Raw genomic sequence first — 25,653 nt, 5'->3', positions numbered from 1 at the left:
TTGTGTCTTTTAAACACCAGAGTATAAAAATCAGATTTTTTTTGTAAAATGCTAACCTCCCTTTCTAGGAAGAGGAAAGACCTACCAAAACACCTCTCCTCAGCTTCCTTCGGTCGGGAGGAACCGCGACACATGTCTAGAGGGATTCATGACAGAGGTAGAAGGCAATGCAAAGATGAGGAGGTTTCCACTGAACTCACCACTCTATCGTGTTACTCTAAAACACCTAGCTACTAATTCTGGACACATGAAGTCTCAAGGAATAAGGATAAGTCCCCACCCTCCCACCGAATCCCTAAGGCAAAACCCTTGCAAGCGGTCTGGGTTACAAGAGGGCTGGGTCTCCAGGTGGTGAGTTACCTCTTGGGCTTGGGGCTGGACCCACGGAACAGAACTGGACGGGGAACGGCTTGGGCTACGCACACAACTACTTCCAACAACTTCCAGGGATGCATTTTTTTCATCTACTTCACAAAAAGGGTAACACATAAAACTAGTTGACTTTCCAGAGCTGGCCAATCTGATACTGGCTGGACCAATGCACCTAGGAGCCAGAACTGCTGAAACCTTGTGTGGCTGTACATGGTCTGCCTCACCGGCATGTACAGGGCCACACATCTCCCACTCCTTACACTTCTCTGGTGTATTCATTGGCCAACTCACTGGTACTTCAACAGTTTAAATGCCAAAGTTAGGGATTTTTATACCCAACTCTAAATCTCTGAAGAAAAACTCACTGGTTTGAAAAATTCAGCAAATTCCAAATCAACTTTAGGTGACAATTAACATTTTAACAGTTGCTTTTAGCAATTCTCAAGTTCTCCTCTCAGAAATGAGTTCTGATATCAGAGCTGTAAGGTGACCTGACATAAAAATGTCTAATGATGCTTCTGAATCAGTTTGTTTGCAGCACTGTTTAAGGTTTTTGCCTGTTTCACCAAATCCTTTTCACTGTATAATTAAGTCAGAATGAGGAGGATGAGAAAATGGAAAAAATAAGAACAGCAAGAGAAAAAAAGCATATCAATTAGCTGAGTAATTGTCATTTAAAAATTTTAATATTTTTTTTAATAAACAAAACAACCTTTTTTTACAAAGGATCATTCAGACTATCAAACCTAAACCAAGAGCATTGGTTTAGTGCAATGCCCTACTCACTAACTAAGTCCCACGCATGCTGCTGAGAGGGATGCTTTCCCCTGGTCATCTCAGAGCTAAAAGGACAGCCACGGCAATCTGCAGAGACTGAAGTTCTGAACCCTTGGCCCCAGCACTGCAAGGCTGGGCTTTGAGAACCAGGGCAAAGGGGTAAAGGAGCACTGCTCCTTCTCAGAGTGATCTGACTTCCATGCTGAGGCCCTCCTAATTTCACAGAGATTAGTATCATGAGACCAACACAGCTGTTGGGATGGAACTTGACCCAGTCCCATTGGAGCTCCTGAGCATGCAAAACACTTCTAATGGCACCTCAAAAATAGAGATCTCCTCACATAGCTCCTGCTTAGCAGCAGCTAAGCAAGGCATTCAGAGTCTGGCCTGCTCCATTCAGGGTCAGTGGGACATGTCCACTAGAATACACACAGGATTTTAGAAATGGGAAAGTTTCATTTTTTTACCTTTGTTCAAGCTGTTTGATGGTGGCAGCCATCTGATTTGTTTTTTCTTCCAAACGGCTGTTTAATTCACTCTTCTGTTTCACTCCCATGTCTGAGCTCTGGAAAAAGTAGCATCATGGGTTTTGGTAAGTCATGACATGTACCTGTCATGTGGCACATGAAACAAATTAGGCAGAAGCCAAGGAGGTAGGAAAAGGTGCTCAAAAAGCCAACGCCAGGTCAGTACTGCAAGGACAGACATCTTGCCATAGAGGTGCAGGCTACATGTGGACCCCACAGAAGGGCAATGCTATAATCAGCAAATCCTCCTGTATAATACATGTTTAATCCAATACCTTCTGGCATCACTCAACTGTTTGGCACAGAAAGATTGGCTCAAATAGAGCAGAAGCAACTCTTCCCCATTCTAAAACTTATTTTGGGACTCATTCTGAGCATTTTGTGCTGCTCTTTTTCTTACAAGTCTGCTTTTGTTGTCACACAGCAGTGTATGTATTCAGACCATACACCTTCAACACCTAGACTGTGCTGGAACAGAAGTTACCATGGTTCTGGTTTTATACTACAAACATACAGAAGATGCTTTCCCAAATAAACAGAGTTCTGGATCATCATGAGTCTTTTGAAAAGAAAAAAAAAAAAAAATCACATTCCAAACCAAGCACCTCTAAAGTAGTCAAGGGGAAAAAAAAGAACAGGAGCTATCACTTATATCTGAAATACACTGCAGCTGATTTAAGCATTTCCCTACCTGCAACTTGAAAGACAGCTCATGCTTTAGGGCCCTGAGATCATCCAGTTGCTGCCTAAGCGCCACCAGCGCGTCTTGCTTCTCACAAACATCCTTCTCCAGCATCTTCATGGCCAGCTCCATCTCCTGTCGCATCCCGATCTGCACCTCCAGCTCTTTCTCCACATCCTGGAACACAGGGATGAGTCAGCACTGCTCCCCACAGTGAGACAACCACCCTCAGCTGGTGTTCTGCCAACGCTGTTGCTGCCGAGACGAGTTCTGCACTGCCACGGCATCACAGTTATGGATCTAACACAGCCAAGTCTCAAATTAAGGACAAGAAATTCACCTTTTCAGCCTGATATTGAAGCAATGTGATCAGCTTTACTTGCAAAGAGACAGAAATACTACAGAGGCCCATCTTTCTGATGCAGGGGACTAGTGAAAAGCTGGCAGACTATTTCCTAAATCATGTAACACCCCTTCTGACGAGACTGTCTCAGATCAGCCTGAAGCAGGGAGGCAAGAATAAAAAAAGATTTTAAAAATCCCTTGGCCAAACATTTTCAGAAGCGATTGTGGCATGGTGTTCTGACGTGGCAAAGCCATTTGTAGCCAGCTCCAAGCTCACAGAGTCCTCACCAGGCGCAGCTGAGTCTCTTCCTTGAGCTGTTTCCGTGCCTCACTCAGCGCGTGTCCATCAGCAGTTCTGTCTTTAGTGACCTAAGTTAATGAAGACACCCAATTAACTTGTTATTACATACTACTAACCATCACATTTGTTGATATTGGCTTTCCCCACCACTTTGAAACCAAATTCTGCCACTAGTATAACTCAGATTTCTGTTCAGTTACCACAGCACATGGCTTCTCTGTTTGACTCTATTTTCCCCATTATCCTCAAATGCTCAGTGGATATAAATGGACATTGTCCATTTTCAGAATTTTGAAGATATACAAACTGTGGTTACAGACACCTCAAAAAAAGATCTCAATGGTTTTAAAACTAAGCTCAGATTCTGCCATAGTTACTAGCACTTTCAATAAATTAACACAAAAATATTACAGATTTTGCCCCAATTTCCAAGAAGGAAAGTGATGTTTCCGACCAAGGAAGCAGAACTCCTACGTGCACATTTTTCTGTCACCCCCTCAGTAAATCATCCTTCCTCCTGTCCCTTCTGACACCACATCCCAGCAAGCCAGGAACACGCTGTGTTAGCTCCTGGCTCTGCACACACTCACGGTCTAATCAGCTCCAGCCAGGCAGGATTTACTGGGACCAGGGTCCATCTGTTACCCTCTGCCCAGGACCCACCTGGAGCCACTCTTCTTTATTGCAGTTTTTGTGTGAGATACATTAGGAAATAGTCTCCTCCAAACACTGAGTTGAATTTGGGCTGAACTGCCCAAAAGGTTCAGTACTTTTTCACACACGCACACACACCAACCTTACGATTGGTCTCTAAGATGTAAGAACTTTCTTCTTTAACTCGTTCCATCTCTTCTTGCAGTGTAATAATCCTGTTGTTTGCAACTGCAAGCTGTGAACAAAATAGAACAACATAACAAAACCATATTTGCTGGGTTTTTTTTCTTCTTTAGACGCACATTCTGTACTCTTTTTTTACACTCAAAGCAAAATAAAAAAAATAATTTGGAGTGACAAAAGACAACTCAGCCTCTACCATGGAGAAAGACTACCTGAAAAAGCATCAATGAGTGCTAGTGTGACAGATTTCCAGTACTGGCTAAACCAGAGATTTCTCCAAACTATTTTGGTTCTTGTCTCACAGTAGAGTTATTGACTTCCTCAGGTCTCTCTGCCTGCTAGACTCAGCGTAATGTGTGGTTAGTGCAACTCAGCAGAAACCCTCACTCCGTTCCACTTCCCTTGCCAAAGATAACAAAAAGGAAAAACGTGAGTATGCAGCAGCTAAGTTTTGTTGAATTCTAACAATTGAGATATACTACAAGAGAAGGAACACTTGTCGGGGGCTTGCTAAAGCCCCAGTAGTTTGAGTACACTGCTAGGAAGAGCATCCGAGATGCAAGATGCTCACTCTGGCAGGAGAAGCGCAATGAGAACCTCATCAGAGGAGAAAGATCTGGCTGGAAAAGGAGTATCAGAAGCACACACCATCCCTATGGGACAGGACATCTGCCTCAGAGGAATACCCAGGCTAACAGATTATTTGGAGTGTGCAGTCAAAGGCCAAAACAACTTCACTAAACTCCTTCTGGCTTTGTGAATCCTAACTTACATTAAGCCACGCACACAGGAGAAGCTCAGGGACATTCCAAGAGATCACCAATGTTATTGACAAACCCAAACAGAAATTACCCTGATAGAAACACAAGTCTTTGGTACAGCTCAAGCCAAATTCTCAAACTGATGTGACATGGTGCATTAACTACACCCTGCAAACAACCCCTGTTGGCACAGGGTGTTCCAGTGCCTCTGAAATTCATCTGAAGAGCATGCAGACTTCAGTAAGACACAACAAGTAAGCAATTGGAAAACAAAGAATACTTGAGTCACTGTTGAAATTAACCCCACAGGTCACGTGCCTCATGGGCACTGCACACGTGCCCCACAGGTTGTAAATCAAAAGCCACATATTACAGTAGCATGGAGAAAAGCAGCAGCTGCTGCAGACCACCTTTTTGAAATTACAAAAGGTGTTTTAATTGTAACATTTCTTACTCCTTAGTTGTGAGATCGCGTAGACTACTTTCCATCACTAAAGTGTCTCATTGTTTGGAACACACCCAGAGTGAATGTTCAACAACCAGACACACAGACCTTTAACAAGGGTGAACAAGCACAAGAGAATTTCTGTTTCACAGCTGTACTGCACGAGCTCTGAGCCATCCCCGTCAGAATCATCCTGCAGAGCTTAGGGAGGTGTGGACAGAGGTACTGCAATACCACTGGGTTCACACCTGTCACCCTTTGTCAGGGAAGTAACCCCAACAGATTTTATTACATTGATGCCTTTATTAATGAACTGCAAACGCCAACTTTAAAACACAGGTTACTAACAAATGTTACACCTATGACTCTCATAACAACCATTTTTCATGCTGCAGCCTGAACGATGTTTTATTTCTAAAGATAATTTGTCCTTTATTTCTTGCCAATTGTGGTAGGCTAGAAAAAAAAGTTATTGAAACATTTCCATTACTATCTTTACACTGTAGTAAAATTCTGCACCTGTCGAAATAATCAGATATTTAAAAATTTGTCATGTCTGAACATTTCATAAGCTACACTATCTGTATGGCACTTGAAACCACATCCAGTGTGTAATTTATTCTCAGACATTTTCCAAAAATAAGAAAGCATTCAAAGACCTCAGAGGGATGAAGTATTCAGCAGCTTTTGGGTTTTAACACAAGCATTTGGTTGGTTTTCCACCTCATGCTTAGTTAAGCAGCAACATCCAATGTAATTCCACAGCAGGTCAGTTATTCCAGTTCCATCATTTAATGTACACCAGAAATCTGAAAATAACTCCTCCCTTACCTTTTTAATCCTTGATTACAAAAGGCCAACACATCAGATACTTACTTACCTCCTCAGTCAGTTTAGTGTTGGATTTTTCTAAGGCATCCACCTTGGCCTGTAGGTTGTTTACTGTAGCACTGCCGGAGAGAAAAAACCCTATGGTGAGTCTCTTTTTTTTTTTAAAATAGTTTTCTATTTTGTTCTACTATTTAATAAAGAATAAATCAATTACATCTTACCTTAAATGTCTATTGAGTTCTTCTACATAGTTCTTCTGGTCCAAAATAGCAGTTATCTGACCATCTCTGGAAAAAGAAGCATCATTCAGCTCATCCATTTGGATTCAGAGAACTAGCTCACAGTAAAAGTTCCCAGGAGATAAGAAGCAGGACACCTGTGTCTCTACCTACCCTTCACTGCCTTTCGTGCTGTTCCCGTCTTTCAAATACATTGAGAAATCAATAACTCCAACCTAGGAAAGAAAAATTTGCATTTTACATTAAACACTTTTTCTAAAACTAAACACTGTCTGTAGAGTCGTTCAGTATTATAACACACAGCGTATTATAATAAGGGTTCATTGTATCAGAGATCTCACCAAAATTAATGAAAATATGGTATACTTCAGGCAAAACAAATACTAGGATAAGCAGCAAGTTGGCAAACAAGTCTCAGGACATAAGGACAAAACATGACCATAACTGTACATACACTGCTTACACAAGCTGCAACATAAGCACATACAGGCTCCTGTTGCTGCACAGCTACAATGATCTCATCACACAGCATGAGGAATCAATGGTTCTGCCCATTTCTCCCTTCACTTTGGCCAAGTCCTTCCCCATTTTCACCTCCTTTTTCACTGGCTGCTTTTCACTCTGCAGTGCAGACCGCAGCAAAGGATAACAGCAAAGAGAAAACCAAAACCACAGGTTGCTGATCTCAGCACTGCCAGTTAGCCAAAAGCCACAATCATAGTAACAAGCTTATGATAGTCTTCTACTACATGTAGAAACAAGCTTGTATCTCAGTTGATGAAAGTCCTCTACAATGGAAACTTCTTCCAAGTTAAATGATCAGAAAAAAACGCCGTTAAATGAATCCCCAGTACCTGCGAGTCCAGGTCTTCTCCTTTCATGCAGAAGTTGGCATCGATGACATTCAAACCTACTAGGAGGCCAGCAATGATTGCACCCTCTTCTTCCATCATCAGTGCATTCGGCTCATAAAATTCACTGTGGGATGAACAGCAAGAGAGGGTGTGTTGTAGCTTTAAAAGTCAACTAAAATGCTGTCCGCTAGCACGGCATCCTTGCCTGTGAGGCAAAGACCTGGTCCCTCCTTGCACAAAGCTGATGGAAAGTAAGTCTGAGTCTTGAATAATGGTACAGCACACTGAAGATCTACAGCTGGGGCTTTGTTTTGGAGGGTTTGAAGTAGCTTACTTCTACTCCATTACCTACTGTTATTCACACAAGTCACCTCACATTTTCCAGTGGACAGTATCAAGTTCTCCTTCTTAACCCAAAGACAGCTATGGATTTACATGGACAGCCAACAAAAAACAACTTGTACTTGAGTACATCATAATTATTAAATCCTACTGCTCTACACGTAGTATTTCAAATCCATGGACTTTCAATTGAACTACAAAATTGTTGCTAGCTTCTGAGTGGGAAGCAGAGACACAGAAGCGAAACGACATGTCCCAGGTCACATGGTAACCAAGTGACAAGGTCAAAAATAAATCCAGGGCCAAGACTCTGCAGACAGAATACTGCACCCCTCTGTACAAATATTTCACCACAAATCATCTCTTGGGAACCAAAATTTGTGTTTATTCTAAAGGATATTGGAGACAAAGTGGAGAAATAACAGCTTCTGAACGAAGACAGACTACTAAGCATTTTTAATCCCTCAGAGGAAGCTGTGCATTTCACAAATGTTACCATTTCACACATACTTAACCACTTAGGTGTAAAAAAAATCACAAAGATGTTACAAGAGGGCAGAAGTGAACCTAACCAAAGCAAGATCAGCCCTCACCTGAGAAGATCCTTTCTGTTAATCAAGGCTTTCATGTATTCTGAAAGTTTCTTCTGCATCAGAGCCAAGCGAAGCCAAGCTCTTCCTCTACCCACAGGTGTCCTACAAAGGCCAGAGACACAACAGTTACAAACATCCTGCAACACATGTTCACAAGCAGCTCTGATAATCCCATTCTATCTAAAAATTCTGCATCTTAAAGATAGAGCTGGCATGAAGTGCAAATAGTTAGAGGCAAAGTTTATCTAAGCAATCACTGCTTCTCTCATGACCATATATTTGTTGTTATACAAAAAATATCTCCCTGACTTGAGCCCCACTGGATGCCACCACACAGAGATGAGCTGCTTCAACACATCACCTTCTAACTGAAAATCAGTATGCTGTAAGGCAAACCAGAATAGCACATGTATACTTCAGTTCAGCACAGATGCCTGAGCACCCTTCCTTCAGGTAGGCATCAAGTTGGGTGATAATCCACAAAGCCAATGCAGTACTGCTCCCTTCTATTATTCTGCTCATTACCACCCCCAGAGGTTGCAATGGGTTATATCACAGGCCTTCCCCCTCTTTTTCTCCCAGCCATCTAAAGCACACAGCTTTAAAAAGATACTGATATGCTGCATCACAGCTCTGGCTCATCTGCCCTGGCATGCTGGCCAGAAGCCAGCACCAGATGCTTCAACGGGAGGTGTAAATCCCCCCGCACTGAGCTGGGTTCTGACCAGAAGGAAATTTCTATTCCATCTCCAGCAGTCAGTCAGCTGCCCTTCACCAAACAGCATGTGGAGGACTTGGTTCTTCTAACATTAACTGGTAGGTATAAGCAGCACCTGCCCATGGAAGTCATCCCCCTTACTCCCCATGCCTGACCTCACTAATACATGATACAACATATCCCAAGGGTTAGTATGAACACAAGGTTTAGAAACTTATTCTACATCTGCTCTTCATTTCACTTTATTTACTGTTTCAGTGTTCTTTTATAACAGGCAAAGGTAACAGGAGCTCTGGCACAACATCACTGGCACTCCATGCTGGTCCTGTGAACTGTTCCAGGAGGAGTCCTGCACAGATCTCCAGCAAAAGCCCTTGTCCATATGTACATCCCTAAATACTAACCCAAAAGAAAGCGTTACTGAATCTATCCATCTCTTCTTTCAGCAAAGTCGATTTAATCCTTAGTCCCGCTGCTCATACAAAGGTTCCTTAGAGCTTCTTTTCTATTACCCAGGCTGAAAGCCTCTTACAGTTTCTTTTTAGCATGGAATAAGCAAACCTGAATGCCACGCCTGAAAGAACTATTTTTAAACTAATTTTTAAAAGCAACACATGCTTAAAGCGGGATTTTTCCTCCTCTCTTTAACCCAAGTTAGCACTTTCTCCTGTCTGGTGACTGAGCTTCCATTTCAGAGACTTGACAAGTCTACCTGAACTTATGTAAAAGAGAAGTCAACTCTGTCAACCTCAAAATCATTAAACCTGTAATCATTTTCCTTCCAATTCTCTTCCTCTTCAGTCCGACTTGAGAAGCAGAGTCAGTAAAGGCTGCTCCCACCCCTGAGACACGTACTCACTCGTTTGGTGCGAGCACTAAGTGCACTATTGTCCCCTGCTCTTAACACAGAAAGCATACATCCTATCCTCTCCTTCCATAGATTCTTGACTAAAAGTAAGAGAGAAACAATCCATTTTTATCAGCAGAAGGTGGAGGATGTATTCCTGCCCTTCCTTCTCTTTGGCAGGATCCTTCTGACAATAAAACAACACATTATGTACTTGTGCAGTGAAAGACTGTACTTACTTCAGCCCTGGGAGATCTTTAACACTTGCTGTAATCTCTGCAGCCTCAGGAACAAGTTTTTCTACCAGTTCTAGCGGTCCCCAAAATGACTTGTTTTGCCCAAGAAAAGTCTTTTTGGCTAGAAAAAAAAGACATAAAAAGAGTCCATTAGGCTCATGCTGACTAAACACATTCTCCAATGTGGTAGGAAGTGAAAGAATAGTAGACAAAAGCTGTAAGATTCTCCTGGCACTGCTGCAGTGCAAGTACAGATGATGACTTTTTAGATCCTAGTGTGGCAATTACGGGTATCGTTCCAATAAGGCAGCAGAACCATATTATATAGAATCCTAGAACCATTTTGGTTGGAAGACACCTTTAAGATCATCAGGTCCAACTGTTACAGTTAAGTATAGGCTCTGCTTGCTATTTTAGAAAGCAGCTTACAAGACATTAACTGCACAAAGCCAAAATCCTGAGTTTTGCTAGAACTACTGAGAAAGGACCTCTTCGTTGCAGTTCTTCTTCCAGCAAAAAAACTGTTGAGCCCTCAAAGCGTGAGGAAACACAGAAAGAAAAAAAAAAAAAAAAAGGAGTCTGCTGCATATGACAAGAAGTGGATTTTTAGAACAAGATTGCTCTTTCTGGCTCCTACACCACAATAAGCAGCTCACGAGGACTCCTTATGAGCAAGGTTACCTTTCAAGCCGTGTTTAAGGCAATGTTCCATCACAACAAAGAACTGCTGAAGAGGAGCGTAGTCAGAGTCCAGTGTCCTGCCCAGGTTAAGCGCCGATTCAATCAACCCCTTGATGCTCAGTTTCGCCATGTTCATCAGGTTCATGCGTTCATTAGCCATGAGATAATTAGGATCTATTAAAAAAAGGAAGAAAAAGACTGTTGAGTAACAAAAGCCATTTATAAAGCCAACAAAATAGCCCTTGTCTTTTGGTGTCTCTTTGATCATGAGCTTTGAAGCCATTTCGGGGCAGGGACAGTTTCATTTGAGGCACAGATTCGGGCCTTTGATCAAGAAAAATCAAAATTAACCAGTACTTTATGGCTGAAGACACAAAGGCATAGGAATAGGCAACACATCACATTAAGGGTGCCTCAGTACTTCATTAAGCACAAAACCTTCATATTTTCCAGAAAGAAGTTTGAAGATGGCTGTTAATGATTATGCTTCACATGTGACAGCATGTTACTGAATTACAGCCACCACTTGCTCCAACTCCAATCCCCAGCAACTACAAAACCGTAGGAGTTCCCCACCTGTGACTTCCTCTTCCATCTAAAGATAACCACTCACACTGAAACCAGCCATGTCCCCCTCTTCCTCTTCCCTTCTCATGATTTTTTTTCCAACTTGGATATAATATTGAGCCAATTTCTACTCTCTCTCTCCATTTTATCAACACTACTGGTGTTTACCACCCACTGACAGTAAAGAGCTGATGTTCATGCCTCCTCTGGCAGCTCGCTCTAAGCCCCAACAAGACTATCCTCTTCTCCTAGCATATCATAAATATTCAGACCTTTACACTTGGTAGTTGGCTTTTAGTTGCAGGAAGCCAACACAGACACCCTTTTCCCAATGGAAGCCCTGCCTGCAGGCCTTCTGCTCCCTGACCTGTGCAATGTGTCCATGCCAACACCGACCCTTTCACAGAGTGCCTCTCTTCCCAAACACCCTCAGCACGTTTCCACCACTTCAAGAAACAAACTTATTTAACATATTGGTGTCTCATAAGTAGAGTGAAATTGTCCTACAAACACAACAAAGCGTGCTTAAGCTTTAGGCATGGAGATGCCCAGCAAGACAGAGAAATTCCAGCTACTGAAATGATGCTGCATCGTCAGTTGCTGTTTTTCTGTTTGTACCTATTCTGCCTGCTATCTCACATCTAACTTTTGAGCTGAAGTTCTCTGGCACAAGCAGTTTCATCCCTGGTAAGGCACATTTCTTCTAGGGCTACCATAAGCACCCAAGGACCTCTGACACAATTTGCCACCTTCACAAGTGAGTTTACTACAGCTGGCAGCAAAAGCAAGGCCAGAAGACACGTAAGGCTACCTGTCTAAGCGTGGGGCACATATTTTATCTGCAATACTGACAAAGCACGCTTGCATTTAGCAAACAAGTAAAGCAAATAAACGTTGGTGTTGTCGCCAACACTCAGACCCGGGATCACGGCAACTCAGCCTCTGCCGTTGAGGGCCATCGAGTCACTCACTCCAGTGTGGAGGATGCAGCAAATGGCGTCTATTGCGTCGCTGCGGTTGCTTATATATGTTTAGCCCCGCCCACAGCGCCCCTCGTGGGCGGCCTGAGCTTTCCGTTACCTTGCCACATCTTCCGACCGCCGGCCCCTATCTAGGGCGGGCTGTGCCTGCTACAACACATTGGAGACTGAAAACCTTCCACTAGAACAAGCAGATATGTTTCTATTTAAAATGCAGGAGAGCATGTAGCTAAGTCTGATGAAAGAAGCCATAAAAATATCTAGCAGTCTAAGCTGTGGAAAAATGGCTGTTCCTTCTGGCTCTGTGGAGTACCATCACCCAGACCCACCCAGCAGCGCTCACCACCCTCAGGGTACCCTCAAGCTCTGTTCAGAGGCTCCATCTCTTCAACAGCCAGACAGCTGAGATAGGTTCCTACATCTCTCCTTAAAACATCTCTTCTCGTGGTGAACATGCAACCCTCATCCCTAGGGGCTCCAGTCCCCAAGTGAAGTCTGGCAGAAGTTTGGGGTTACATTCAGCAGGTTCGCTACTGAGTAAACATCAAATCTCTACTAGACAGGTAGATTTGAGCTGTTTGGATTCTAACAGTTCTCATCCTCTTGTCAATACAACCATGAAGAACCATTTTTTGCAATTTAAAACTCAACAACTTTGCCAAACGAGGCCAAGTGGTATATTCTTCTGAGACTACTGCAGTCTCCTGCAGGATTTGTCCTCATGATGCAAGTCATCATCCTGCTTCATCATGATGCTGGTACTGACAAGTCATTGCTCCAACACAAACTGCTTGTCACCTCAAATGTTCTGCCACCACAATGAGGCACCTTGTCAGCACCCACCAGCCAAAAAGAGAGCAAGGAGAAAACTTGACAGAACCACAGAATCATGAAAAAAAAAAAAAGTGCACATTATCCCCACTTCCAAGTTTCAGTATCTCCTGCAGGTTGAAAAGCACAGCAGCCTGGTACCCATAAAGAGCTGAACACCATAAACATCACACATATGATGTTCATGTAAGCTGAACATCTGAACATCACTAGAGCATCTGCTTCTACCACAGAAAGCTACTGTCACTACGCTGTGCTTTGCTGTGGTACCACGACTGAAAATCTGCTCATACCAAGGTTACCAATCCACTCCCTCAATACTCCTTGTAGCACAACTCTATCTGCAGTACATTCACGCTGCTGACCAAGACAGACAATTAACTGGGCTGGCCTGAAGTCAAGCCAGACATTTTCTGCTTTGACAAGCCTGACCCTGATGTGCAACTGAGATTCTCAGCTTGAGTCAGTATCTTCCTTAATTGTCTCCTTCTGCCTCTAACAATAAACTCTACCTTTGTTTTACTATAAATGCCAAGTTGTAAACCTTAAAGAGTAAACTCATTGCTCTTAATCTTTGCCTTTCAATGTAGTTTGGATTTCAGCTGAAGTTATCTTAAATTCTCAAGATAATTTGCTATTTAAATACTGTGGCTTCTCCAAAACAGATGTTTTCTCTAACCAGCAGCCTTGTACATGGGATATAAGTCGTTCAGTAAATCATCAGCTTATCTTTCCTTAAACCATTGAACTCCAAGGTTTCTAAGGAGGTAAAACTGTGCCACAATCATTCACACAGTAACAGCACGAAAGCAAAGAGTTCCTAAGTAGGCTCCATAAAGAAGTTTTTTTAAAGCATTCAGGAATCTTGTCATATGTGTAAAAGGTAGAATATGCACATAGGAACCTAAAGCCAAGGGAAAAGTCAATGTATTATAAGATCTCAGAAGATTAAGCTGTGACTGTGGTCTAAGTACTTCTTACCTGGTGACAATCAATTTTATCACTCCTCATATTAAATTACCCTAAAAGAATTAAGAAGAAACTAAAATAAAGCTGGAAATTGGATCAAACGCAAGGATTCATGAAATGCTATAGGCATGAACAAACCTGCACAAAGAAATGCCAATTAATGAGCATTTCAGTGGGTTCTCCACATACTGAATCCATCTTAAACCAAGAATACAAACTTAGAGCCATCAGAAATTTAGAAAGGCTGTTTATGTGCCCTGTATTCTGATTAACTAAGATCCATTAATGGTGGAACACTGGCTACAATGGTAGCCAGCCAGCTACCTACAGCATGCCGAGTTTCCGATAAGCAAATCCACATTAGGGAAGACATGAGTTCCAGCTCCCTGGACTACGAAATCACGAACACATGTATCATTTCAAGTCAACGTGGAAAGCAAATCCTTAGAAGAATTAAGGGCTTTCATCCTTTAAACTGGAGTTCAAGGTCATAAGGTATTTTTTAAAGGTGCTTCTACTGTCTGACATCACCTTCCATCCATCCACACGTCTCACCCGCCTTCCGGCAATGCAAGCGCCTGCCTAGGATGAGGTGACACACTCTGCATGTCAGGCAAATGCTCTCCTAACAGTAAGAAGCCATGAAAATAAAAATGACTATTCACAAGTGAGAAGCAGGAGCATGTCTGTTTCTACAGAAACATGTTTTATTCTGCTATTTTTTTTGTCTCTATAGTCAACATTCAACCTGTCTACTCTGCAGGGCTGTGGATAAGCCATAAAGTAGCTGGACTAATGCCACTGTATGAAAAGGATACTGGATTTCCTAAATGAAGAAACATTTTCAGAGTTTAAAAGGTTAATTTGTTTTTGTCAGTATGTCCTTATTGGTGATTTCTGTAGGGCAAAGTACAGTCCACTCCAAACATCCATCCATCTCTGATCAGTCACAGAGAACGACAGCTTCCTGCACACACAGCAGTGTGAGTTTCAAAAACCAGAACGAGGTGGTGGCCATGGTAAACAAAGATACAAATGCAAACAGATGAGACATATATTTCACATGTACCACAACTCAACAAAATAAACAACAAAAAAATCTGTACAATGTTTCATGGCAAAAGAATACTCAAACCCTTTCTTTGGCCTTACAGGCTCCCTCGGCTACACCTCAGGCTGGGACTGCGCAGGAAGCAGAACAGGAGCATATCTCCTGGGGTGATGAGAAGGCTGCTCTGTGCTCCAGGACACCACACAGAACCCCAGGCATGTAACCAAGCACAGTCGCAGTTAAGGAAGGCACCATTCACAGAAGATGACCAGTAAGAGATCGGTTGGGATCAAGGCAGCAAAACTAGTTGTGCGCAGCACACCCTCTTTAAAAACGTTTATACCATCTCAATTTCCCAATAAGTCAACATAAATTTTGCTACGTCATGGGTGATTTGGCTTTTTTCTTCTGCCAGAAACATGCTTAAAAGTTATTTGCACTGGCAGTTTTTTCCCAAGCGAGCCCCAACCCTAGCTGCACTACTTTGCCATCCTTAACTATCAATTGTTATCCTAGCAATAATCACAACTACATATTATAACGTGACAGATGTATCCTTCATGGTGTTGCTCATAATGTCATAACAGAATCACTTTTGCAAAGTCTCAAGTTGATAAGTAGAAATACGTCAGAAAATCTGAAGCTTCAAGGTGATTTCTGAAGTATTTTCTTTTATTTAGCTTCCATGTAATGCTGCAGCCCTTTCAGATGTGCTTGTACCAGGTTCAGGAAAATAACTGCCTCAGAAAGCTTTCTATATAAGCTAGCCCATTGTTGATTCACTTTTTCTACCTCCACGTGAAGACAAAATACCCCAAATTTTTTTAAATATTTTTTAAGCAACAGTATCCACATCTATTTTGAAAAGAGGACATCAATAAAAATTTAGAAACCAAAACTGACCACTTGGAACCCATGAAGGTGCTGGTGAAATTTAGAGGAAAGCCTGCACAAAATCTGTTGTAAATGTTAATTACTACAATTGCACGAGCAATACACACACTTCAGTGATCAAAGGCATTTTCTTCAACACCTTAACAGCAGCAACTGGTACAGCATGTTCTGCCTGTGGACACGTTGAACCAGCCAAGCACATTCAGAAAGCCACGGCTATTGGCACAGGCAAGGAAAACAGTATTTTGCACTCTGGCTTAAAATAAAAAGGCAAAAGCCAATCATTACTGAAAATAAGAGCTGAAAGATGTTGGTGTGGCACGCACCTTCAATATCATCACGCAATTGCTCCACCACATCTGTCAAATCCTCCCAAGAGTCTTTGCAAACAGCAAAAAGAAAGGAAAAGAAAGAAAATGTCATGCAAGCCGTGATCTAAAGGAGAGATTAAAAATCAAGGTATAAGAAAAGGGTAACTGAAAGGGAGACTTGCATAATACAAGACTTAATTCATAGTGGCAAGAGATCTGCAAGTCAAAAGGGTTTATTAGTCTGCACAAAGCTATACAGCAAAGCGGCTTTTTCTTTGAGAGTCAAATTAAGGTAGGCTGCAGTAAAGCTTAAGATGCTTTGGTTCTTTCTGCATTAGGACAAGCAACAGTTTTATAAAGCACCTCCTAAAAAGAAAAGCAAGAAAAATATTATTTTGTTTGTGAGATCAAAGCACTAAGCTTCTGATATTTATGCAGCGTCAGCATTTGCTTCTATTTCCTCTTACCCAGCCCCCAAAAGAACCCCCCAACAGGGAAATACAGCCACACACAAACAGCAAGCACATCTCAGGGAAAGGACAATACTGAGGATGCTTTAAATAAGTTTAGAAAGAGCTTTAATTCTGTCATCCACACGAAAAACCTTGCAGGGGGGCTCCAGCTGAGCCTGGACACAGGTCACAGGTTTTGTGTCATCACTCTGATGATGATTTACTAAGGCTTCAATCCAGAAAACACCTCTAGCCCCTTGGCAGGAGCCTGCAAATGGCTGATAGGCACGGGGAGGAGGCAGGTATCCTGGGAGAGGAGCAGGCAGGACAAGGAAAACTTGTTTCAGCTTGCCCACTCATTCCCTGGTTTCAAACCCAGAAAACAGAGCCAGACGAAGCCCCACAGGGTCTGAACCCTGCAGGATCTCCAGCTGCCTACTTACATGCCCACTCTCTCCAGCGCTAATATGCGATCGGTGGAAGATCCACAGCACAATAAAGGCTCTGTCCTCCTCTATGGTCCAACTGGGCCAAAGTCCTGCGCCAAGGACACGCACTACCGGGACCTCCTCCCTCCCACAGAGAGGCTATCGCCAGCCTCCTCCAGCTGGAGGAGCCCGTGCTGCCCGGCACACGGCATGTTCATGGGCACTGCATTGAAAGAAAAAAATCATAAAATAGTCTAAATACCAGCACAACTGTCAATTCCACTGACCCCCAAAAGTGCTGCAATACCACTGGCCTACAGTCTCCTCATCCTTTGAGACTGTTTTATCCACACTGCTGACTTACAGGGATCAGTTTTCTTCATGAACCAGAAGTGCACGCCTCTCCCCACAACCAAGCACTACTGCAGCGCTGAGAAGAGCAGAGGAACACCTTTCCCTGAGGCCCTGCCCACGTACCCAGGTTGAAGGGATCAACTGCTTTCGATTCAGGAGGGATTTCTCCTCTGCTTGCCAGAATGAAGAGGGAGGGAGGGACAATAAGCACAATCAGGTACCTTTGCTTGCTAGGAGCAACATGGAGAAATTCGCTGCTATTGCAAGGAAAAAACCCTGGTGATGCTTCCCCTGCCACCAGCTTCCCCCACATGCTACACTTTTATGGAAAAAATAATATTAAAGTCTGTAATTGACATGTACCAAATTTAGAAAACAGGATGACCAAGACTTTTAAGTCTTCATAAAAGAATTACCTCATTCCACCTAGATTCACAGAAAGATTAGTGTTATGGAGCTGAATATCCCACCAGCATAAATACACAAGCAAGTTCCTTACAAAGAACTGGAGTACTTATCACTAATGTATTCATCATGAAATCCCATCCATTAATTTACCAATAAAGTTTTCTGAAGTTCCTCTCCCCTGCTTCGCTGACATAGCAGCAGTATCCTCAGCTGGTCTGACCACAAGAGACAGTCCAGCAGCAGCCTGGGATTCAGGTCGGGCTGATTTACCCTCTTTAGCACTAAGAAGAATGCTTAAAGAGGTGGCGATTAATTAATAAGGAATTATTGAATACAGCAAGAACACATACAAAAACTTTCCCTCCTAACTTTATCTTCCTGAATTTGCTCATATCTGAGTTTTTGGGTTAGTATTTCTCAGACAAACACAACAACTAACAATTAGATTGGAATTTGGACAACTCGTGCAGGAATAAGGGCTATTGCCAGTGGATATGCTTGCCCATGTTAACTAAAAGCTTTTAAAACTAAACACTGGGAGAAGGTATCAGCTTAAAACTTATTTCATGCTGCTATTAGACAGAAAGAGTGCTTCATTATTTTCCTATGCTCCAAACTCCTTTATAGCTATAGCACTTTTTTCCATGTGTTAAAAAAGTTGCTTCAAACAAAGCCACGGATCCACATAGTTTATGTGAAATTTATAGTTATATGAAAATCAAGTTCCTCCAAAGACAGACTAAATAGGTCAGGGTTTCTTAATTATTTTTTTTTTTTTTTAAGCACAGAAGTTCTTGAACACAGAAGGAGAAGCTGAGAGGTCTGTAAAATAACCAGAAAAAAAACACCAGCACCAATTTATAGAAGTGAAAACTGAGCCTGGCACTGGAAGTCCTCCGCAATGGTGAAAGGTCAGTTATGCTGCTTCAGCTTCTACGAAAGGCTTGACCCAAATCTGTTAGTTTTTATACAGGTGCTTACAGCAAACATTAACTCTGTGGAAGAGTTATAAAAATATGCATAAGTCCAGGGTCCCCATGTTCTGTTTATTGATAAGGAAAAAGGTTACTTAAGCTTGCCCACAACAGCAGTGAGATACATACTGAACACACCAGCAGCTGAAGGCCAACACCAGGAAAGACGAGACAGCAGTCAGGAGACAGGCACTTCATGGTTTAGTCTCTCACAGTCAGTCCACGCACTAGTGTTAAATCCCTCAGCTCCTACCTGCTCAGCTGCCACCACTAAGAAAAGTTCTGAGAGATGAGTTAAAAACAATCAATACATTTAAATTAAGACCTACAGAAGTGCTGACAAGTTAGGGCTGAAAAAAACGGAGGAATCAGGGTGATGATCCAGTGAACCAAACCAAACCATAAACAAAAATGACAAAGCAACAAGGATGGCTTTCTCCTCATCCCCCTTTTTTTACTCAACATCTTGCTTTTACCTAAACCCCAATATTCAATTCACTCCAAGACTCTTTAATTTTTTCCCATATTCTAGAAAGTGATGCTAATGGAAGAAGTGTTGCCATGTGCTCTTTAGAATGTTAGTTATGTGATTATTTTTCTGATTTTAACTTTTTGTCTACTGCTCGTGCCACTTGCTGTTCTTTTTGGGCCACAACACCAGGGAAAGTTGGAATAGCTTACTGAGAAATACTGAATATTTGTGACAAATTGTATTCACAATTTTTTTTTCATTAAGGCTAGCACATTCTCCTTCATTGTACATACAAATGCTACTTTTATAATGAAACTGAAACCAATAGTCAGTTGTATTTATTTCAATTGCATTATTGCATATTTGTTGCCTTAGGAATGATAAATGATATATTTAATAAGTAATAAAGTGGTCCAGGAAGAAAACTAAGTAGATGCTGTTAATATTACTAGATGTATGCAATGAATTTTTTCAGCTTAGACGTGCCAATCAGGTGGCTCGTGAAACACTGACAAAGGAAAGGGAGCAGCAAAGAGTTCCAGCAGGAGAAGGAGAAGAAGTAGGAGCGCTCTGGTACCACCACCACCACCTCAAGGAGCCCCCACTCTCCTCCAGCTGTACTCTGCTGACCTTGCTGCTCTCTGCTCCCCACAGAGAATATTCCATTTCAGCTGTTTCCTCTGACCACACCATTCACAGCAACTCAACCCCTGCACCATCATCCCACACCCACCTTCTTTGTCCTCTCAGTGAACACGTCCTTATCCAGCATCCTACTCCCCACAGCTGCTTCACCTCAAACTACAGCACCAACAGCTTGGGCTTTCACTACAAATTGTGACAACTAACTGCAATATTTTTCATGAAAAAACATTACAAGTTTTTTAAAAGCCACTCATTTGGCAGCATCAGGGTCACAGACTGATATGACCATTTTTCCTAGCAACATTTAGGTGTAAGTTGAGAGTTGTGCCAAAAGAATGAGCAGTGACACACCTACAACAAACTGGGAGATAAACAGGAATAAAGAACAAGTACAGAGGAGTTGGGAATTCCAGGCACTACATGTATGAGAGAAGTAAAAAGCAAATGTAAGGGCATGATGCCACCCAAAGCTTTATTCCTCTCCCCACGTGATTACCAGCAGGCATTTCTGTACATTGCAACTGTGTGGAGGTCAAGGTCACAGCTCCCAGGGTTTCTTCCAGGGTGTGCTTTGTTCTCAGCAGACCAAAAAGGCTTTAGAGCAGGACCTCAGTTTCCCCAGTAGCACAGCCCAGCACAACAGATAAGCCCTCGTGTCACAGGGTTTTCTCATGACTGAACAGTTCTGTAGTTCCCTCCCCCCCCACCAAAATATGGAGGTTCTCACCCCCTCTGTGAAACTTCAGGGCCAAGAAGGCTGCCAATTTGCAAAACAAAGATAGAACTAATTAAGGTCATGATGCTTCCTTAAATAGTTTTGAAGTGTGCCAATAAACGTGGAAAAACACTTGAACAGAAAATTGAGAGAAAAGGTAGAATCTGGAGGATGATTCAATAAACAGTGCAAGACGTGAACAGGCAAGAGGTATTTGAACATTGAGAAGAACATTTGTATTTTCTGAAGAGCTGTACCACTGCTGCTCATATGGCATTTTACACAAACATGCATCTGAAACATGAACTTTCAAATTACTGGATAAAAAAGAAGAAAATCTGACCTTAGCTATCAAAAATTATACTATAGAAAAGATAATTCCATCTTTGCATATTATAAGCATACTGGTCCAGTTCCCCATTTTATTGCAAATAAAACAGAATTTTTTTTAAAATTCTGTACTGTAATTCTGGACAGTTGTAAGCAAATTCAGATTATACAGTTACCATGTCTTTCTTCAGTTCTCAACAACAACATGATCCCACGAGGATTAACATTTCCATTGCTCTAACATGTATACATGCTCTCTACAGTATACAGCAATATCAGCTTCTTTTCATGAACACAGAATTGTTCCAAACAGTTTAAGAGAATTGCTTTTATTGTTACAGGGAGCATGCATGTTATATGCTATATGGAACTCAGTAATTACACTAATGCTTTGACCCTTCTACTACACGCTGCTTTTAAATGGAATGAAAAACTAAGTTTCACTCAGTTATGCTCCAAAACTCCAGCTTGGTGGCAGGAATGGAATTACTCCAAATTTACACTGTTTCATCTCAGAGCATGATCTGCTTCCCAAAGCATACTGGTTTTGGCTTAAAAAGTAGCAGAATTGGACTGGTTTTACTAGAAACCTAATGAGCATGCCACTGTGATGGCCACTATGCCCTTACATGACCAGCTCCTCCTCTCTTCCTCCAGCTCCGATCACAAAATTTGCCTGAAGCAGGATAGTTCCAGAGAAGGCTGTGGCAAACAGGCTCCAGAAAGGGCTACCAACAGGTCCAGCCTCAGAAAGAACAAGCAGCAGCTGCAACTTATGCCTCTTTACTTGGGGAGCCCAGCCTGAAAGCCCAGCAGTGCCCCTGCCTCCCCCTAACATCCCAGTTCTAAGAGCCGTCGCCATTAAAACTCTTCTTCTGCTGCCACTCTCACTGGAATTAAAACACAGTGTTCTGGTGAGGGATGTCAAACCAGGTCAGGTAAGAATCGCTTCATCCTCCTCCAGTATGTTTGAACTCATTCTTGAAAGATCAACAAGAAGGAGAAATAATACATAAAAAAATCTCTATTAACAAACTACTTCCATTGGAAAGAAGAAAAAAAACCACCATGGCTTCTTGTTTAGCACAATTCTGTTTTCTCAGGTATTTTACTTTTTTTGCCCTACCTTTGGTATAGCTACAAGAAGAAAAGTATGAATAAAAGCTTGAAGGTGTAAGGCCTGTGAGAGAAGAAAGCTGTAAAAGCTGGGAACTCAGAGGTGGAGGGACTGCCAGGCTCCAAAATAATTTAACAAGAGAATCATCACAGGGTGTTACATGAGAGCAGGACAGTATGGCAGGCAAAATTCCTGAGGCTAGAATGGTATTTTCCCCTGGCATTTGAAGCCTACCCCATGCTGCCTGCATCCCTCTGTCTGCTCACTTCCTCACTGCCCAGAACCGTTCTTCCTCTTCTGGCTATGACCTCGAGGGCTGGCTGGAAGTTTGGGGATGCAAGGATGGTGCAGACACCTACGACCAAGGCCAGGAGCACAGTTTCTGGTCTTCCTCAATGCGATGGGTGCACAGTGAGGAGGAGGAAGGCAGGATGGCTGCTTGTGGGCTGGGGCATAGAAGATCACAGGGCATAGAGAGGCCAGAGGAAAAACTTTCTCAGGATGCAGGAAGAGCCTGTGGCCAGCAGCTGGAGGCTTCCAATCCTTACATCAGCAAGCTGCTGGATTTGCTACTGCAATATACTGGGTTTGACATATCCTGATTTGCAAGGAAAAAAAAAAGCAACCTTTTGTTATACCTTCAGCAGAACTCTAGAGCCTTTTTTTTTTTTTTTAAAAAAAAAAAAAACTTTCTTTTCAGAATCCCTACCTTTCCTCATCATTTTTATGGAGACATTACAAGACACACGAGACTCAAGCTTCAAGGTCTCCTGCTTTTCCTGCCAGACAAGCCCCTGGTGCCTGCAAGCCCTGTCCCCCCAAGGCCTTCACACACCGAGGACACAGCAGCAGTGCTGATGCAGTAGCACCAAGTAGAACACTAGGGATAAAGCCATGTCAGCTTTTCTATTATGAACACTTTCCTGATCTTATCTCCCTGTTAAAAAACACAACTTGGGTACAAAAACTCCTCCCCAAAACAACCAGTCTTTCTGCCTCTCAACAGGAAACCTTAATTTATGAATGTCTAAACATCTCCAGAAAGTCATTATGATACAGGTTTCTCTTTCCATTAATTTTTGACATAAATATTAAATGATATGGCAATTAAATAAGGTAATACTAATTTCTAACCCTTTACGGTATTTGCAAGAGAGTGACTGTAATTACAGCTTTAAAACCAGTTATTTTCCTGGGTTTGGGGAAGGGTGAGTCTAGTATTACTGTTTGAATTCTGCACTCTCGCCTGTCTATGTAAATCCGCACAACATAAGGACACATATTCAGCCTGTTTCAGCAAAGCAGCACAGAAAAGCTCTGTTACAGACACTGGACTCATCCAAGTCTACCTTCCCCATGAGCTTACTCAGAGCTACGTAGCAGAGAGGAAAGACATGCACAAAAATGAGGATCTAACGGACTTACAGTGGGACTGAAAGGTTTTTGAGGGTGTACCATGAAAAGAGCCCTCGATTGCTCGGAGGTCATTTACTCACAATATGACAAGTCAAAAGGATAGCTACTATTTATGAGAGAAAAACAGTACCTCTAGAAATCAATTCACCTACACTAGAATGTAGTGTTAAAAACCCCAAACCACTCAAGTCCAAGAAGAGATGAGTAAGACCATGCAAAATCTGAATGAGCCTTTGCCACATATCCTGGAACATGGGAATTGGAAGTCACCTAAATTACTGCACCCTTGGCTCAACCTATACTTGCTACTCTGGTCCCGCTGTCCTGAGCCTGCAGCACCTCCCTGGAACCCTGGGACATGCTTCACAGGGAGCATCAGTCTCTGCTTTTGAAACCTCTGTCTGCTATCCCACTGTGTGACTCAGTATTTGGCAAGTAAACCCAAACCCAAGGGCTGCTACCACTGAATGCAGCTGTTAAATTAACAGATCCTCATGACAACTGAAGTTGCTTCATCCAGCAAGACAACAATGCAGTAAGACAAGCCAGCATCAAACGGGTCAAGCGAGCCTGCTTGGTGGAGCTGCACTCCAGGAGTCACTGGAAAAGGCTCAGGCACCCAAAGATAGAGCCCCATCACTCTAAGACCAAAAGGTGCTCAGCACCAGCAAAGAGCACTCAGAACATGGCAACGCTGGTGACCATGGGAGCACTGGCTGTTGTGCAGAAATCCTCCAGAGGTGCATCTTCTCTCCTTCTTCCTCACTTGTTTTATTGTTAGGGCAACGTGTGGATGTTTCACTGTTTTGGTACTCACAAAGCTTTCAAGCCTCGTTTCACGTTACCTGGTATTAAGCTGTTTTCATCATTAACCCAAACCACAAATCTTTTTTTCAAGAAGAAAGCAGGATACATGCACTTTTTGGGCTTCCACACCATTATAAATAACAGCATGCTGCCCAGAAGCAAGCTGGAAGGCTTGTGATGGTATCATCACCTGACAGTGAGCATAACTGCGTAATCACTAGGGGCTTTCCAAAAACTACCCAATGACCATGTGGGCACACAGCTGTGTTTGCCCAGCCTGCTCCATTTGTAATAGCTGAGAGCTAAGGGAGCAATAAGCCCTGTTTCAGAGTAAAATCGTCATTAAATGTATCACTGAGCACACTTCGTGGTCACCTTCTTTCCAGAGACACACAAACCTGATCTTGCCAGGCACATATTTAAAAATAACAATTTGGCACAAATCTGTCTTGCTTAAAGGGGTGGATTACAAAAGACACAACAAAATCCAAGGGCCTATTTGGCGTTCGGCTACACCAAGTGCTGTCCAGGTTCTCCAGGCAGGACAGGAGCACCTGGTCCCAAGACACCCCCTCCCAGCCCGTGCAGAGGCTGTGCCAAGGCGGTGGCTGCGGGGATGCCGAGGCAGGGAACCCGACCGTACCTTCGTGGGTCGGCTCCGGGTCGGGCGTCAGCGAGATGTCGTCCAGCTCGCGCAAGCAGAGCCACTCTCCATCCATCGATACTCGGAATTTGCAAAGATAGATGGTCTCCATGGCAGCCTGAGTGATCTTGTCTGTGGTGGGGGTTGGCATGTCGCTTTGAGGCGTCAGAGCAGACATGATGACTCAGCTGGTATAACAACAACGCGGGGGGGAAAAATAAGAACTAAAGAAGAAAAGGTTTCTGAAGAAGAAAATAAGAAATACCTTGCTATTAAAGGGCAGATATGCTCAGGATGGCACAGACCGCTCTGGCCTTTTCATAGATAAAGCAAGGTAAAAATGCTGCTCCTTCACGCTTGTCTCTTCCTCCCTCCTTTCCACCAGCTGCCGTCCTCTTCAGCTATGCTAGAGGCTATTGATCCTAAGCAACCACAAAAAACCTGGCTTCTGCATCAAAGACAGGAGGAAAAGGTAAAAAAATATAAAAAGGAGAAAAAAAAAAGCAGCAGAAGGAAAAAGAATGGCTTCCTCTGATGATTGCCCAAGCCAAAACAAAGGAAGACTGTAGGAGCAGGTCTCCAGGCTTGCTGAAACCGAGTGCAGGTCCCTTTCTTCCCAGCTAAGCCAGGACAGCGAGTGCTGATAGGATTGGTTGTGCGCAGTAAGCAGGGTGTTGACCAAAATGGCTGACTAATGAACTGAACTGAAAATTCAGGCTCATGTGATCAGCTGCTCGGAGCATAGGGCGAGCAATTCCCAGGATGCTTCCAAGAGGCTGCTGATGCAGGGATGGCAATTAGGCTGCTCTGCCAGGGCCCATCCCCTTCTCCTCAGGCTGGGCTGCTCCGCCTGCGAGCAAGCGGAACGCACCCCGCGCAGCTCTCCACGCTCGCCCCCATC

The 25,653-nt window shown here is 42.9% G+C and overlaps 1 protein-coding gene across 2 annotated transcripts; it reads right to left on the bottom strand.

Annotated features, from left to right (window-relative positions):
• Positions 1 to 381: 381 nt before the first annotated feature.
• RUFY3 (RUN and FYVE domain containing 3) lies at positions 382 to 24,930 on the bottom strand. 2 transcript variants are annotated; one of them, XM_008935133.1, is made up of 14 exons: positions 24,753 to 24,930; positions 16,007 to 16,060; positions 10,389 to 10,562; positions 9,711 to 9,828; positions 7,907 to 8,008; positions 6,972 to 7,095; positions 6,271 to 6,332; positions 6,100 to 6,165; positions 5,928 to 5,997; positions 3,795 to 3,893; positions 2,992 to 3,072; positions 2,368 to 2,535; positions 1,617 to 1,714; positions 382 to 951 (listed from the first exon to the last, which is right to left on the bottom strand). In XM_008935133.1, the coding sequence occupies exons 1-14, from the start codon at positions 24,928 to 24,930 to the stop codon at positions 879 to 881; spliced, it is 1,467 nt and encodes a 488-aa protein (XP_008933381.1). In that variant the 3' UTR covers positions 382 to 878. The 2 variants fall into 2 exon arrangements, with proteins under 2 accessions (XP_008933381.1, XP_008933382.1); XM_008935134.1 differs by lacking the exon at positions 16,007 to 16,060.
• Between the last annotated feature and the right edge of the window lie 723 nt (positions 24,931 to 25,653).

This window comes from Merops nubicus, unplaced genomic scaffold (genome assembly GCF_000691845.1).
Source record: "Merops nubicus isolate BGI_N331 unplaced genomic scaffold, ASM69184v1 scaffold44932, whole genome shotgun sequence".
In the NCBI taxonomy this organism is placed as follows: domain Eukaryota; kingdom Metazoa; phylum Chordata; class Aves; order Coraciiformes; family Meropidae; genus Merops; species Merops nubicus.
Note: the sequence above shows the minus strand (reverse complement) of the source record. Positions and strands in the feature narration are given on the sequence as shown.

Bases quoted from the DNA above. Each gene is read 5' to 3' on its own strand.
- RUFY3 (XM_008935133.1), bottom strand. From the start codon at position 24,930: ATGTCTGCTCTGACGCCTCAAAGCGACATGCCAACCCCCACCACAGAC. The intron at 6,166-6,270 runs GTAGGTAGAGAC...TTCTTTTTCCAG, and splicing joins AGCACGAAAGGCAGTGAAGG to AGATGGTCAGATAACTGCTA. The intron at 3,894-5,927 runs GTAAGTAAGTAT...TTTTGTTCACAG, and splicing joins ACACTAAACTGACTGAGGAG to CTTGCAGTTGCAAACAACAG.